The 15,234-nt window shown below is 39.0% G+C and overlaps 1 protein-coding gene across 4 annotated transcripts; it reads left to right on the top strand.

The window, feature by feature from the left end:
• The first annotated feature begins 492 nt into the window (after nucleotides 1–492).
• LOC120301689 (olfactory receptor 14A16-like) lies at nucleotides 493–3,028 on the top strand. 4 transcript variants are annotated; one of them, XM_039329223.1, is made up of 3 exons: nucleotides 493–677; nucleotides 1,539–1,588; nucleotides 1,988–3,028. In XM_039329223.1, exon 3 carries the CDS (start codon nucleotides 2,019–2,021, stop codon nucleotides 2,931–2,933), a length of 915 nt encoding a protein of 304 aa, XP_039185157.1. In that variant the 5' UTR covers nucleotides 493–677; nucleotides 1,539–1,588; nucleotides 1,988–2,018; the 3' UTR covers nucleotides 2,934–3,028. The 4 variants fall into 4 exon arrangements, with proteins under 4 accessions (XP_039185157.1, XP_039185155.1, XP_039185159.1 ...); XM_039329221.1 differs by having other exon boundaries at nucleotides 1,539–1,742; XM_039329225.1 differs by lacking the exon at nucleotides 1,539–1,588.
• The last annotated feature ends 12,206 nt before the right edge of the window (nucleotides 3,029–15,234 follow it).

The raw sequence follows: 15,234 nt of genomic DNA, 5'->3' as shown, positions 1-15,234 counted from the left end.
GATCTGGGCCAGTTCTCAGCTCTTCATCCAGCCATGATGGACAGAATAGAGAGTGAGATTTCTTAAAACCCAGAGCTGAAAGTGAATTCCAAGTGATGAAATTTGCTTTAGGGAAGTCTTCTCATTTGATACAAGTTTCACGTCTCACAATTTGCTATGACTGCAGCCCCAATTCTGCTAATATAATTCTGAGATATTATTGTTCTACCTGATAACTAGTATGGGACTCTTGGGAAGTAGCTATATAATTGTTAATGACCAAATATGCTAATGAGCACATAGAAATTGGTTTTATTTCAGATTCTTATTATTTTAATAGGCATACAGAAATAAATTTTTAGTTTGGTTTGCTAATTATGCTAAGAAATACACAGATGTCTGTTTTATTTTGGTGTACAATTGTCTTGAGGGAAACAAAACTGATAATAAACATTCATAATAAATTAAATTGCAGAGAGCTGTTTCACTACATGAACATTAGATCAATAATAGGAAAATTTATCATTTCAAACCTCTCTGGATATGAATAAAAGAGATTATAATATTTCTAAATATCTTTTTAAAAATATGTAAATATTGTTGAAAATAAGGAGTCACATTATTGAAAGAAATATTGAGATGTCAGAAATCATAGCTATAATAGCTTGTATTTCATTTTCTGCCTGGAGGGACTACAGGTTTGTATGTGATGGGGGATGGGATTTATTAATCCTTTCTGCTAATATCTGATTTCTTATTCATTCAAAATATTTTACAGTGTGATTGTCATGTATATTATAACCTAGTAAATATTAAGGCAAAATTTATGTTGTAAGAAAAATTCATTCTTTCTTTACATATGTCATTAAATATATGCTAAGAAATCTAATATTTATTTATTACTTTAATAAATATTAATAAGCATTCAGAACAGAATCTCTATGACTGCAGATAGATATTTCACTACACAAAAATACTGATATTGACTTAGTGATAGTGTTCAGATACAATGAAGAAGTCAGATGCTTTTAAGAAAGACAATAATTTTTAACATTATTTATTAAAAATATGGAGCTCATACAATTGTTGTGAATCAGATTTCAATGTAGAGAGATCTCTGTATTTGTATTAATGGTACCTTTTACTGTATAATTTCCAAAAAAGTAGATCACACCTTCATGCATGTAAAAAAAAAATCAAATGTAATTGAGAGGGTGGAACTATTACTAATAAGTAAATTATCATCCACAAAGTCATTTCACAATTTCCACAGATATGAATAAAAAAAAGGATGGTAAAATTTCTCAATGTCTTTTTATTTTATTTTTTTTAAATATCTAAGTATTATTGTTGAAAATGTGGGTTCACATTTTAAAAAATGCTGACATGTCAGAGTTCAGAGGTAATGTGTATAGTTCTATGGCCAAATTCTGATGGAAGGTATATAGATGTATATTGAATGGGAGACTGTTTTTTTTAAATTGAGTTTTTATTTCCTTCTCATAACTGAACAAAGGGATTAATTTATTTGCTGATTTCTTTTTATTTATGTTTTACAGGGGGATCATATATAATACCAATAAGAGAATGTCAAAATAACAGTTATGTTGTAAGTAAAGTATTACTTACAACACTATCCCAATCCTTTTACCAGTGGTAAGGGATTGTGTCAAGACCAAGTATTCCGAGCAATCTTCCTCTGTTGAAAATTGATTTGAATATGTTTTCTTAATCCTAGATAATCTTTTTGATCAGGACAGAAGGTAAGAGAATTGGAAGGAGGAAAGAAAGAAAAATATCAGATTTATGACTAGTCCTTGAGTGGATCTTTGATGTATGGAGATTGACAGAATGTGTTCTATGCAAACATGCATTTTATCTGTGGTCTTAGCCTCTGTTCACTCCATCCATGCTTTATTATTCTTTTAGTTTTCTGTTCTCCCCACAGATAAAAAGGCCATTTCCCAAAATTTACTTAACTTCATCTCCCTCTTCTGCTTTCTTGCAGTTATGCCTTGCAGTTTTCTCTTAAATGACACATGGAGAATCAAACCACAGTGTCTTATTTTCTGCTCCTGGAATTATCAAAAAATCGGCATCTGCAGCTTTTTTATTTCTTCTTGTTCCTTGTGTTATACCTGGCAACTCTAGCAATAAATCTTCTCATCATCTCTGCTATAACTTTAGACCATCGACTACAAGGACCCATGTACTATTTTCTAATGAATTTGGCTGTGCAAGATCTGGGCATTGTTTCAGTTATTGTCCCCAAATCCATGAACAATTCTCTCATGGATACCAGACACATCTCCTATTTTGGTTGTGTTGCTCAAATCTTTCTCCTTCTCTCCTTCGAAGGTGCTGATTATTCCCTTCTGACTGTCATGGCTTATGATCGATATGTTGCCATTTGCCATTCTCTGCACTATGAAATGATGATGAACCAAAAAGCCTGCACTGAAATGATAATTGCAGTGTGGATTGCAGGTCTTCTCTATGGAACAATACATAGCATTGGCACCTTTTCCACTCCGCTTTGTTCAAATGTTATCAACCAATTCTTTTGTGAAACTCCACAGCTGCTAAAACTATCCTGCTCTGGCTTCAATCTACTAGAAGTTGGAATCATTTTGGCTTGTATCACTGCTGCACTAGGTTGTTTTATTTTTATGATTATATCTTATGCAGTGATCTTTAGGGCAGTGTTAAGAATGCCTTCTGATCAAAGTAAGCAAAAAGCCCTATCCACTTGTATTCCTCACCTTATAGTAGTATCTATGTATTTATTAAGTGGATGTTTTGCCTATGGGAGACCTCCCTCTAACACACCATCTTATTTAGATTTTGGGTTTACTGCTCTGTATTCCCTTCTTCCACCCCTGTTCAATCCAATCATCTATAGCATGAGAAATAAGAATATTGGACGTGCGCTTTCTCAACTGTGGAGATTCTAACAATTTTTTCTAATGTTGTTTTTATTCTGTTCAGCACAGATTTGTATTTTTCTGGCATTTCTTTTACTTCTATAAATAAAGGATTAAAGTAGAAAGGGATAATTGGGATGAAGGCAAATCTCACATCTCAAACCAGAAGAACCATAGAACTCTATATGCTGTTAGTAAATGCCCTGCATCCTTAATTACTGTCAATACACTCCATAGATGCTAAATATGAGTATTTGATAGCTCTGGCATTCCACAAACTGACAATTCCTGATTTTAGTGAAGTGAGGATCAGGGTTTAATGTGAATAAGGGAAACATGTGAAATCCAGAGGAACTTTAAATGCTGTTACCTATTTTTTCCCCTGTGCTTTCTCAGATAAAATAACAAACCTCTAATGCTGGCCTATAATATAACTAGTTAAAATCTCAACTTTTACCAAAGTACATGGGCTACTATAGTCCCTCTTGAAATGGTCATTTCCTCATGAACTTTGATACTTTGCATGTTTCAGTCCCTACAGTTTTCTTGGTAGCATTTTTCAAAATTGGTTTGCCATTGCCTCCTTTCATGGCTGAGAAAGAGGGACTGGCCCAAAGTCATAAGCTGGCTACATTTCTAAGATGGAATAGAAGTCCCAGTCTTCTGGTTTCTAGCCTCATGTCTTAACTTCTATATCAAGCAGATTTTCAGAGTCTTTAGCTCAGAATATTATTTCTTTCTCTATTTAAAAATATTAAATTTATTTAAAATGCTTGAGCAAAAACAAACACCTGGCAGGATGAGCCAGATGTGTGAGCTGAAAAATTAGGATGATATTTACCACTAATGAAGATAAAAATAATAAAAAAAAGATTTCAGAAATCTTACAACTTTTACAAAATGGAAGAGATAAGATATATTCCCTGGTCTAGTATCTGGGGAAGGGAAGATAGATAGATCTACACTGATTCATTATTTCTTAAGGACATTATTGAAAATAATGAATTTTATCCAAGCGACTGATAATGCATACCTAATACCATATTGTTATTTTGTGATCTCTTTGCTACCACCCTCAAAATACCAGGACACATAACTAAGTCAGAATATCAACAGTCAGCCAGAATCTGCAAAGATGAAGTCATGAAAGCAAAGATTCAGAATGAACAAAGACTTGCAACAAAAGTCAAAAATAATAAAAAAAGTTTCTTTCAACATATTAATAACATGAAAAAAGTCAAGAAATAGTCAGTCCACTAAAGAGAGAAGATAGCAAAGAAGTAACAGGCAATAGAAAGAAAACAGAGCTGCTTAATATCCTTAATGGTACTACATCTACATGGAGGGAAATAAGCAGTGGGATATGACAAGGGTTTAGGCCCAGTACTCTTCAATATCTGCATAAATGACTTAGATGAGGGAATAGAAGGAGAACTCATAAAATTTGCTGATGATACTAAGTTGGCAGGAATAGCCAATACCCTAGATGATAGACTCAAGATTCAGATGGATCTCGACATACTTGAACACTAACAAAATGAAATTCAATGTAAAGAAATGTAAAGTCCTACACTTAGGCAAGAAAAACCAAAAGTACACATACAAATTAGGTGAAACATGGCTTAATTGCAGTAACTGTGAGCGGGATCTTGGAGCCCTAGTGGACAATCAATGAAATATGAGTGAGCAGTGTGTGGAGGCAGCCAAAAAAGCCAATGCAGCAGAAGAAATTGCTTGGGATATTTTATTAGCAGAGATGGTGTTTTGTATATCACTCTAAAAGATGATTAGTGGAATAAACTATAATTTGCTGGAATGTAAAATAAAGTATCTTACAAATCATGATTATAAAATCTATTAACCATTTACAAAATGGTTTACGAAAGCACAATAAACCCTAAATTAAAGAAACAGTTGTGGGATTCAGTTGGTTTGCACGCTGGTAGCTAATTTTTTATTGCCCGGCCCAGAATGGACTTCCAGAAGTGGCATCCACACAGAGAACCAGTTGTTCACATATCTGAATCCCAACATTGTAAATAAGGATATAATAACTTATGGAGTCCAACATGTCACCATTGTTTTTATGTTTATCTTTTAAAAAAAAGTTTCAGCAGCAGAGTACTTGGCAATGTTATCTCTGCACTAGGTTATTTATGGTTTCATATTGATGCATGGGGGCAAAAAGGTTTCCAAAACTAAGAAATTTAGATACTTCTTTATCTGGAAAATATTATTTGGAGTATTGGATAATTCATTTATAAAGAAGTCTGGTAATGTCCTGCCAATCACACTTTGTGACTGTCCCATTACTGACTGAATTTAGATGTAGCCCTTGTTGAAGAGGGTCTTCTGAGTACTAGACATTTTTGCAACTATAGCAAAAAATAAGACTGAAAGATTGACAAATATGACTGGAGTTTGGTACTTTTTTCAATACTGTTATCATGTTTCTGTTCTTTCCTCTCACTACCCTCTCCTTTTTGCTTTCTACCTTTACTAAATATCAAGTTTTAGCTTTCCAAATTATATTTCTCTCTCACTTCTACTTTTTACAAGTGTATAATTTAATTTCATTATAAATGACACATAAATAATCAGCACAGTGCTTTATTTCCTGCTCACTAGATTTTCAGCACTTGACAACTGTAGGTTTTTCATCTGAGAATTACAAAAGCAAATGTTCTCATCATCTTTCCACTAAATTTGAATGCTTAATTGCACAACCCCATGAATTTCTTTCTGATGAATTTGACTGTGTGGGAACTAGGCTTTGTTTCAAACATTTCTTAAGATTATAGCAATTTTTTTCATGGCATGTGACATATTATTTACTTTGCTCATATTGCTCAGTTCATTTTTAAATCTCCTTTACTGCTCATGGTTTTTCCTTTCTCTAATAATAGTAGTAGTAGTAGTAGTAGTAGTAGTAGTAGTAATAATAATAATAATAATAAAGTTGGAAGGGACCTTGGAGGTCATCTAGTCCAACCCCCTGCTCAGGTAGGAAACCCTATACCATTTCAGACAAATGGCTGATCACAGCCAAGAGTCAGGGCTGTGATCAGGTAAACAGGCAATTGATTCTTTTGGATCCAGAACAATAAGTGCAGGGTGAATAAAGAGACGTTAAGCTCTATTATTAATCCATGCAAACTGATTTAAAATGATAAGATAAAAAGAAAGATTATACCTAGATTTCTTATAAGCTATCAGGAGCTCCTTAATAACAACATCAGACATACTCCAGGTGTGGCCAATTTCCACATTACCCAATATTCGGTTCTCTGCAGAAGCTCCCAGCTTAAAGGGCAATGGTAGTTTCTTTATTAGAACCTGGCACCATGAATTCATGGACGTGCTTCTATGGTCATGAGATGGCCAAACCTCAGAATTAAAAGTCTGAGAAATTCACAAGCACTTTGGAGTTATGTAAAAATTCCCCACTCCCTTTATTTAGTAAGCAAGAGGGAAAAACAAGTAGTTACAATGGATTTAAATTTTTTAGACTTTTCTTAATATGGAGAAATCAAAATGCGCTACTAAACTTGTCCATATACAACAGTCATTCGCATTGCCACTACACTGCATAACAACAACAACAACAACAACAACAACAACAACAATAATAATAATAACAATAATAATAATAATAATAATAATAATAATAATAATAATAATAATAATAATAAAGTTGGAAGGGACCTTGGAGGTCATCAAGTCCAATCCCCTGCTCAGGCAGGAAACCCTATACCATTTCGGACAAATGGCTGTCCAGTCTCTTTTAAAAACTCCCAGTGTTGGAGCATTCACTGCTTCTGGAGGCAGGTTGTTCCACTGGTTAATTGTTCTAATGGTCAGGAAGTTTCTCCTTAGTTCTAGGTTGCTTTTCTCCTTGATTAATTTCCATCTGTTGCTTCTTGTCCTGCCTTCAGGCACTTTGGAAAATAGCTTGACTCCCTTTTCTTTGTGGCAGCTCCTGAGATATTGGAACACTGTTATCATGTTTCCCCTTGTCCTTCTCTTCGTTAAACTAGACATACCCAATTCCAGCAACTGTTCCTTATATGTTTTAGCTTCCAGTCCCCTAATCATCTTTGTTGCTCTTCTCTGTACTCTTTCTAGAATCTTAACATTTTTTTTACGTCGTGGTGACCAAAACTGGATGCAGTATTCCAAGTGTGGCCTTACCAAGGCATTGTAAAATGGTATTAATACTTTACGTGATCTTGATTCTATCCCTCTGTTAATGCAGCCCAGCACTGTGTTGGTTTTTTTGGCAGTTGCAGCACACTGCTGGCTCATATAAAATTATTGTCCACTAGGACTCCGAGATCCCTCTCACAGTTACTACTATTGAGCAAGGTACCCTCTATACTATATTTTACGTATTGGGATTTGCGGCATTGAAGCGACAGACAAATTGTTAACCAAGCTCTTTCTTTTATTTGTTCCACAATGCAACTCAGCAAGCAACAGGTGCACAGGCCTTTTATAGCTTCCCAAACCCAATCAATCACAAGCACCTCTTTTCGCGCCTTGCGCATGGGCACAAGACCAGTGCCAACCAGTCTGGTTCTGGGCAGTTTCTAAGTTGCCCGGGACTGTTTGCAACATTTCTGGGCCTGCTGAATCACCTCAGCAGGCCCAGGACACAACACCCCTCTCCCTGGATAAAGCACACATGACTATACACACAAGGGGCAGGGAATAGTAATTGTTCAAGGGACAGGGAATAGTAATTACTCTGGCCAGCACACAGGCAGAGCACCTTTATAAAATAATGGGTTTAACTTAAACAAAACGCTTTCCAAAATCATAATTGGTATATATTACGCTATACTGTGTGTTAGTCAACATCATCCTGTTACAAACTAGCAAAGTTCCTCTGCAATGACAGAAACCTCACATAGTCTCCCAGATGCTTGGGAGGGGCCTTGGCTCTTTGTGATCTTCGCAGGGTCAGGGAGGGTGCCTGGTCTGCCAGCTCACCTGCCAGGCTAGGCAGACCAGGACTTCTACTTAATGGTGCCTGGCCTACCTGCCTGTGTGATGAGCTAGATAGATCAGGACTTTGATGCCTCAAATTGCTAGGTGACCCACCCTGCTGCTGGCTGGCTGGATCCTCTAATTCCCACCAGCTCCCCTCAGAGGGGTGGAGATCCCCGAGCCCAATGGTGGTGTGGAACTTTCCCAGTCCACAATGGACTCTTCTTGGGAACACTGTCCCTCAAGCCCGCAACCGGCAACGGACGTGGCCTGTGATCCAAAAGTGCCCCAGTAGCCCCAGTTCCCCGTAGAAGGGCCCAAGGTGCCAGAGTCAGGAACTGCCTCCATGGCAAACCCCCTGTCTTGTGAATTCCTGTTTGGTGCACTTGCAGATGCGCAGGCTGCCCCCCCCCCGGGAAGACTCCCTGTTTGGAGCAATAGCTGAACCTAGAGGATGCCCTTGCTCATCCACTGGGACATGAACAGCAGCCTGCGAAAATCCACTGGCACTGTAAGACTGTTTCCCAGGATTTTGAAGTTGAGCTTGTTCATGGTCCCCCCCGAGAGCAGAGCCAGGAGCTGAGATGTGGTTGGACAGCCGCCAATGCAGTTGGTCAATGTGGCGCCGAAGGACGCAGCCATTTCCCAAAGTCACTTCATATGATAGCAGCCCCGAGACCTTGCAGACAACAGCAGTGACACCTATGAAGCCACCCAGTCTGGGTGCAGTCTGTCCAACTTTGTGATGAGGCGGTGACCCCAGCGAAGTGGCAGTGCATGGTATGGTGTGGTGTGCAAGAAGGAAATCAGCTAACCTGTGATGCCAGCTACCATGTGTGAGTCTCTTGAGAGTGTCCTTCATTGTGCGTACCATCCTTTCTGCTTGCCTATTGGTTGAAGGGTGGAAGGGTGCTGACATTGCATGTCTGATCAAGTTGGCCTGTAAGAAAGCCTGGAACTCAAGAGAAGTGAATTGAGGTCCATTGTCAGATACGAGGACATCAGGAAGTCCATGAGAAGCGAAAATTCCTCTCAACACCTGGATGGTCTGAGCAGTAGTAGTGGAGGAGACAGGGACAACTTCTAGCCACTTAGAGAAGCTATCAACCAGGATAAGGAAGAATTGCCCCTGAAAGGGCCCAGCATAATCTAAATGTACCCTTGACCAAGGGGTTTGTGTCTCCTCCCACCTGTGTAGAGGGGCTTGAGGCATTTCAGACCATGATTGTTGGCACACCTGACACTTGTGCACCTGGGCCTCGATAGCTTTATCAAGCCCAGGGCACCAAAGATGGCTGTGTGCAAGTGCTTTCATGCGCACAATGCCCGGATGTCCCTCATGCAGAGAGGACAAGACTCTAGACCGTAGTGAGGCTGGGATAACTACTCTACTACCCCATAACAGGCACCCCTTGAATGTAGACAGTTCGTGCTTCTTTTCCAGAAGCTTTGAATTGCAGCATCTGGACACGTGTCAGGCCATCCTGACAACACCCATGTCAGCACGCATGTAAGCGTGTGATCAGTGGCAGTTTCTGCATCCACGTCTCTAGCATTGAGGGGAGATTCAGGCAGCTCCAGAATAGAGAGAATGTTAACAGCAGGGGCAGGATCTGCCTCTATTTGTGTGAGAGGTAGCCTACTGAGGCCATCTGCATGGCCCATTTCTTTCCCAGGTTTGTGAATAAGCGTGTAGGAAAATGGACCACCTCAGCATACGTGGGGAAATGATGTGTGGGGTTTGTTTGTTAGTAGTAAACAAACCCAGAAGTGGCTTATGGTCTGTATAGACCGTGAAGTGGCGGCCATATAAGAAATCACTAAATTTCTTTATACCAGCCACTATGGCAAAGGCCTCTCTGTCAATATGAGCGTAATTATGCTCTGCAGATGACAAAGTCCTTGAGTAGTAGGCTATAGGGACTTGTGTCCCATCAGCCTTCAGGTAACTAAGTATTGCTCCCACCCCATAAGGGGATGCATCACACGCGATGCACACAGGCAGTTGCTCATTAAAATGCGCTAATACGGCATTTGATGAGAGCAAGGCCTTGACCTCATTAAAACTCTTGTCATGGATTTTAGTCCACTGCCATGGAGCTTGCTTATCCAAGAGCCGGTATAACAGCTTAGCCACTGCAGCCTTATGGGGAAGAAATGCGTGATAGAAATTGAGGACTCCCAAGAAAGCCTGAAGCTCACTTTTAGACTTGGGACTTGGGGCCTCCTGAATGGCCTTTAGTTTGGATTCTGGGGTGGATGCTTTGGGCATCTATTCTAAATCCTAAAAATTCTGTGGAAGTGACTCCTATCTTGCATTTGTCTTTTTTCAATTTGAGGCCCGCTTAGCGAAACCTCAACAATACAGCCCTTAACCTCTCTGCCAAATTTTGTGATGACTCCCCTGCAATGAGGATGTCATCAAAGTAGGGGCAAACCCCAGGTATTCACCTGTGTATGCTTCATGATGCTCTGAAATATACTAGGAGCAACATTCACCCCAAATTGTAACCTCTTTACCTTAAAAGCGCTCCTATGGGTCACTATTGTTTGGGCCTCTGCAGTTGCTTCGTCAACAAGTAAATGTGCTAAATCAAGCTTTGCAAACAGCTTTCCCCCTTTGACGGAGGCCAGAATATGACTCACTACCGGTACAGGATATGCGTGTTGTTGCAAAGCTGTATTCAGGGTGCATTTGTAGTCTGCTGGAGCAGCTTGTCCAGCTCTGCATCAATCTTGCCCTTTAAGGCGAATGGCACCCTCCTGGGCTTAATTCTAATGGATGTGATGGCTGGGTTTAATCACAAGGAAATGGGAGGCCCCTTGTAGGACTCAAATTCTGGGCTAAACACATCTGCAAACTCATTGCAGACTTCTGCAAGGCCTGTAGTTTGCAGACTATTTATGCTAGTTAGATTCCTAAGGCCTCGAACCACTCAAGTCCAATTAGACTCGTACGCTCATCCCCAACAACCATCACATCTAATAGACCTTGGAAAGCCTTACACTGCACTTTGAGCATGGCTTCTCCAAGTACTTTAACCCTTGAATTTTGAAAATCTGTGAGGATTAAGTTCGATGGTCTAAGTTTGATTCTAAGGTCACTACTGCTACAAATCCTTTTAAAGGTATTGTGTGAAATGATCGATAGAGCAGACCCAGTGTCCAGCTCCATCAACAAGGGAACCCCTTGTAACTTCACATCAATGTGAAGTTTCTTTTTAAGGGGCTTGTGTGTCCCTGTCCACAAAATGCTTCTGCGCTATGCGCAGAAACCCACCCTGTGTTGGCTGGGGACCCTGGTACCTTTCTGAAATAATTCTTTCCGAGGTTGCACCTGCTGGCGACCCAAACAGATGGAGGCAATGTGGCTTGCTTACCACATGCCTGGCAAATGGGGGAGCGAAACTGGCAGTCTGTTTGCTTGTGGCATCCTCTGCATCCAAGACACTGAAGAGCTGCTGGGACCCTGTCTGGCTCTCTCGCAATTGTTGTGCTGCAGGCTGGTGCAGTCTCCACCTCTTCTTCCTGGTCCAGATCTTGAACTTCTTGGGCGTCCTCTTGATGGATGGTCGCAATTGCTGGAGCATTTCTGGTGAGCTGCAAGGCCTTCACAGCACCGCCTGCTGCCTCTTCAGCTGCAACTTCATGCAAAACATCTTGGAAGGTGACTTCAGCTTTGGCAAAGATTTTTTGTTGCAGCTCTCTGCTTCTAAGGCCGCAGACGAAGCAGTTTCTTAAGTGTTCTTCCAGGTCCTTGAATTCACAATGTCTGGTAGCTTGTCTCAAGGCAGCAATGAATACCGCAGCAGACTCACCAGGCTTCTGGTCCCTCTGCTCAAAAACATGCCTCCAAGCAATTACAGATAGCTTTGGATTAAAGTGATCCTTCAGCATGTTCTTCAGGTCTGTGTAGGTTACAGACTCAAGTGGTGCAGGAGCTACTAAATGTTCAGCCACATTGAAAATGTCCTGACCGCAGATGCACAGCAGGGTTGTTGCCTTCAACCCGTCTTCTCGAACCTGGTTAACTCACAGGTAGTTTTCCACTGGGCCATGTAAGAGTTCCAGCGCTTCGGGTGAGACACGTCAAACTCTGACAACCGGCCAATCTTCGACATTGCTAGCTTCTCTTAGCCTCGCTGCAACTCAAGCTGGGAATAGGCCCGTTTACCAAGCCCACCTCCAGCATTTGCATACTGGCAGGTGAGTGCAGATCTGGGCACTGACTTCCCGGCTTCCAGTTCTTTTGTAGAGGCTAGGTTCTTCAAGTTGTCATTGAAGCGACAGACAAGTTGTTAACCAAGCTCTTTCTTTTATTTGTTCCACAATACAACTCAGCAAGCAACAGGTGTGCAGGCCTTTTATAGCTTCCCAAACCCAACCAATCAGAAGCACATCTTTTCTCGCCTTGTGCATGGGCGCAAGACGGGCACCAACCAGTCTGGTCCTGGGCAACTTCTAAGTTGCCCAGGACCGTTTACAACATTTCTGGGCCTGCTGAATCACCTCAGCAGGCCCAGGACACTATATCTGTACATTTGGTTTTTCTTGTCTAAATGTAATTATGGTGTGTGATTACGTATGTTATAAGCCAGAATCTTATTCTGCATTTGGTGAGATATCCCCTTTTTGAGGTGGACCAGTCAAGAAACCAGCTTCTCAAGTTTGACTAGAATTATACTTTTATAGTCTTGAAAGTCTAATTGTGTTTACCTTCCCTCCTTTTTACATAGAAGAGAGTTAGCTCGAAGAGAGTTTGATTTTTTTTATGCTTTGCTCATTTGCTGGATGTAAAGATTGTTCTTGTCATTGATGCTGCATAGTTATTCAATTCTTTCAGGCATCATATTTAGACATGTTTTGTTTAAGCATGGTTTATAAAATATAAACAAGATAAAGGTTCAATACAAAATAGCAACAAGAAAAAATGAATTGACCAAAGCCAATAAGATCTGGTGGAGCTGAAACTCTTGAGGTAATCAAGATTATTAGGAAACAAAATTTATCTGGCCAACAAAAGGAGGCTATCTTCTACCCCTTTCATATTTAAGTGTGAGATTTTAGTACATATATAAAGCAAGTGTTCTATCAAAAGTTGTATCAAAATATTGATGTACAGACTTTGTCAATGTGAGCATCTTTACTGTTGCCTTTCTATTAACTTAGAAGAACATAGGAATCCTGTATTTTTTATTATATGCTGTGCCATCTGAATGGATTGCTCATTTTTTTTTCTTCATTTTCCAGCTATGGGTTTCATTTGTTCAACCCAGCCAAGGCTATTGAATTCATTAAATTGCACTGGTCATCTTACCAATTTAGAGATATTAAAAATATACTGAAATATGATAAAATATGTTGAAATATGAAAAATGCTGAAAATTGTTTTTTGATGTTTTGCCACATAGGCTGTAGATGGGTTCTTCTGGGGAAATGGTAGAAATCACAGGGGGATGGGAGGATAAATTTTGCAACTATCAATTATGTTGTACTTGTATTTGTATAATCCCCTTTCTAAATCTTATCTGTTGTGCATCTTGTGCTGTGAGGTTTTTTTTTACCAATTTCCATGGATTTACTATATTATTTTTTCTATTATAGGCATTGTATAAGTCTCTATGAGCTTACATTGTGTCTCATTCTATGAGTCTTGTTTTAGACATGTATCTGCAGTCACACCAGAGAGCCAAATGCACCCTACAAAGGGGTGAGGCTTACAATACAATAGTTCGATAATCATGTTTTTTGAAGTCCCACACTAATGCCACTGATTTTTTTAGTTTATTATGTAACTATTGGCAATCCACTAGATTTGTATGGGTTTCCTAATACTTCTTTTTTGCTTTTATTGTTTACAGGAAGACATAAATTTTCAACCACTGCATAATCATTTAAGCTTAACTAGTCCAATTCTCAGCTCTCTGCCACAGCCAGGACATCCAGAATAGAGGATGGGATTTTTTGATAACTGGAGGTGAAAGAGAATCCGAAGTGATGAAACATGCTTCAGGGAGGTTTTCTCACTTGATCTATGTTTCACCTCTTACAATCTGGACTTTTGGTATGACTATAGCTATTAACAATCTGGGATATTATTATTCTATGTGATATGATAACTGGTCCTGGAGTATTTGGAGATAGCTCTTGTGCTCTTAATGGCCAATTATGTTAATAAGCAAACAGAAGTCAGTTTTATTTTGGTGTACAAGTCTCTTAAGGGAAACAAAACAAAGATTATGATTATGACCTATATGACAGTGAGGACAATTAACCAGTGGAACAGCTTGCCTCCAGAAATAATGGGCGCTCCATCACTGGAGATTTTTAAGAAGAAACTAGACAGTCATTTGTCTTAGATCATATAGGTTCTCCTGCTTGAACAGGGGGCTGAAGACCTCCAAGGTCCTTTCCAGCTCTGTTCTGTTCTGTTCTGCTGTGCTGTGCTGTGCTTCTATTCTATTCTATTCTATTCTATTCTATTCTATTCTATTCTATTCTTAATTAACAGTCAAAATAGAAATCTTTATGACTGCAAATGGATGTTTCATTACATGAAAATTAGTGAGACAGCATTTGCTTAGCATTTGCTTACCTTAGGGCTGGTAACTTTTCAGCTGGAAGAGAATTTAAGTGAATAATTGCATGAGGTAGTTTTCTGATATAATGGAATAAGAGGTTATACAATTTGGGGGGAGAGAATAAAGTTTTATTCTTCAAAAGGTACTTTAAGTATTACTATACTGTTGAAAAAAAATGCTGAGATGTCATGGTTCATAGCTGCAATAGGTTGTATTTCATTTTCTGTCCAATCCCTACTATAGACATTATTAGTTTGTATTGAATGGGAGACTGCCTTTTCAAACTGAGTTTTAATCTCCTTGTAAATGTTGTATAAGGGGATTTATTACTATATTATGCTAATGTTTGATGTCTTTTGATTAAATGCAGTGCTTTTTTTGTAAAAAAAAAAAAAAAAGGTGCCTGAACTCACACACATCATACAACCTGCCTTGCCTACCCTACAAGGTTCCATCCAAAAAAGGTGCTGAAACTCCATTCTGGGCATTCTATGAGAAAAAAAGCCCTGATTAAATGTATTTGACAATGTATAATTGTGTCTTTATCACCAAGTGAATATCCAAATACCACTTATATTGTAACTAAAATTCTTTCATTTTCTATTTAACAATATGCCACTAAATATATATTTATCAATTTTATATTTATGTATTAGTTTAAAGGCTTTTTATTTTATTATTATAGTCTAATATCTGGCAGGGAAATTGAGAAAAAAACTATCACCGTCATTACCCAGAGAGAAATTTTACAAGGAGTAAAT

Source organism: Crotalus tigris, unplaced genomic scaffold (assembly GCF_016545835.1).
Source record: "Crotalus tigris isolate CLP2741 ecotype Arizona unplaced genomic scaffold, ASM1654583v1 scf7180000024390.453493, whole genome shotgun sequence".
NCBI lineage: Eukaryota > Metazoa > Chordata > Lepidosauria > Squamata > Viperidae > Crotalus > Crotalus tigris.
The sequence above is the reverse complement of the archived record's forward strand: the minus strand, read 5'-3'. Positions and strand labels throughout refer to the sequence as shown.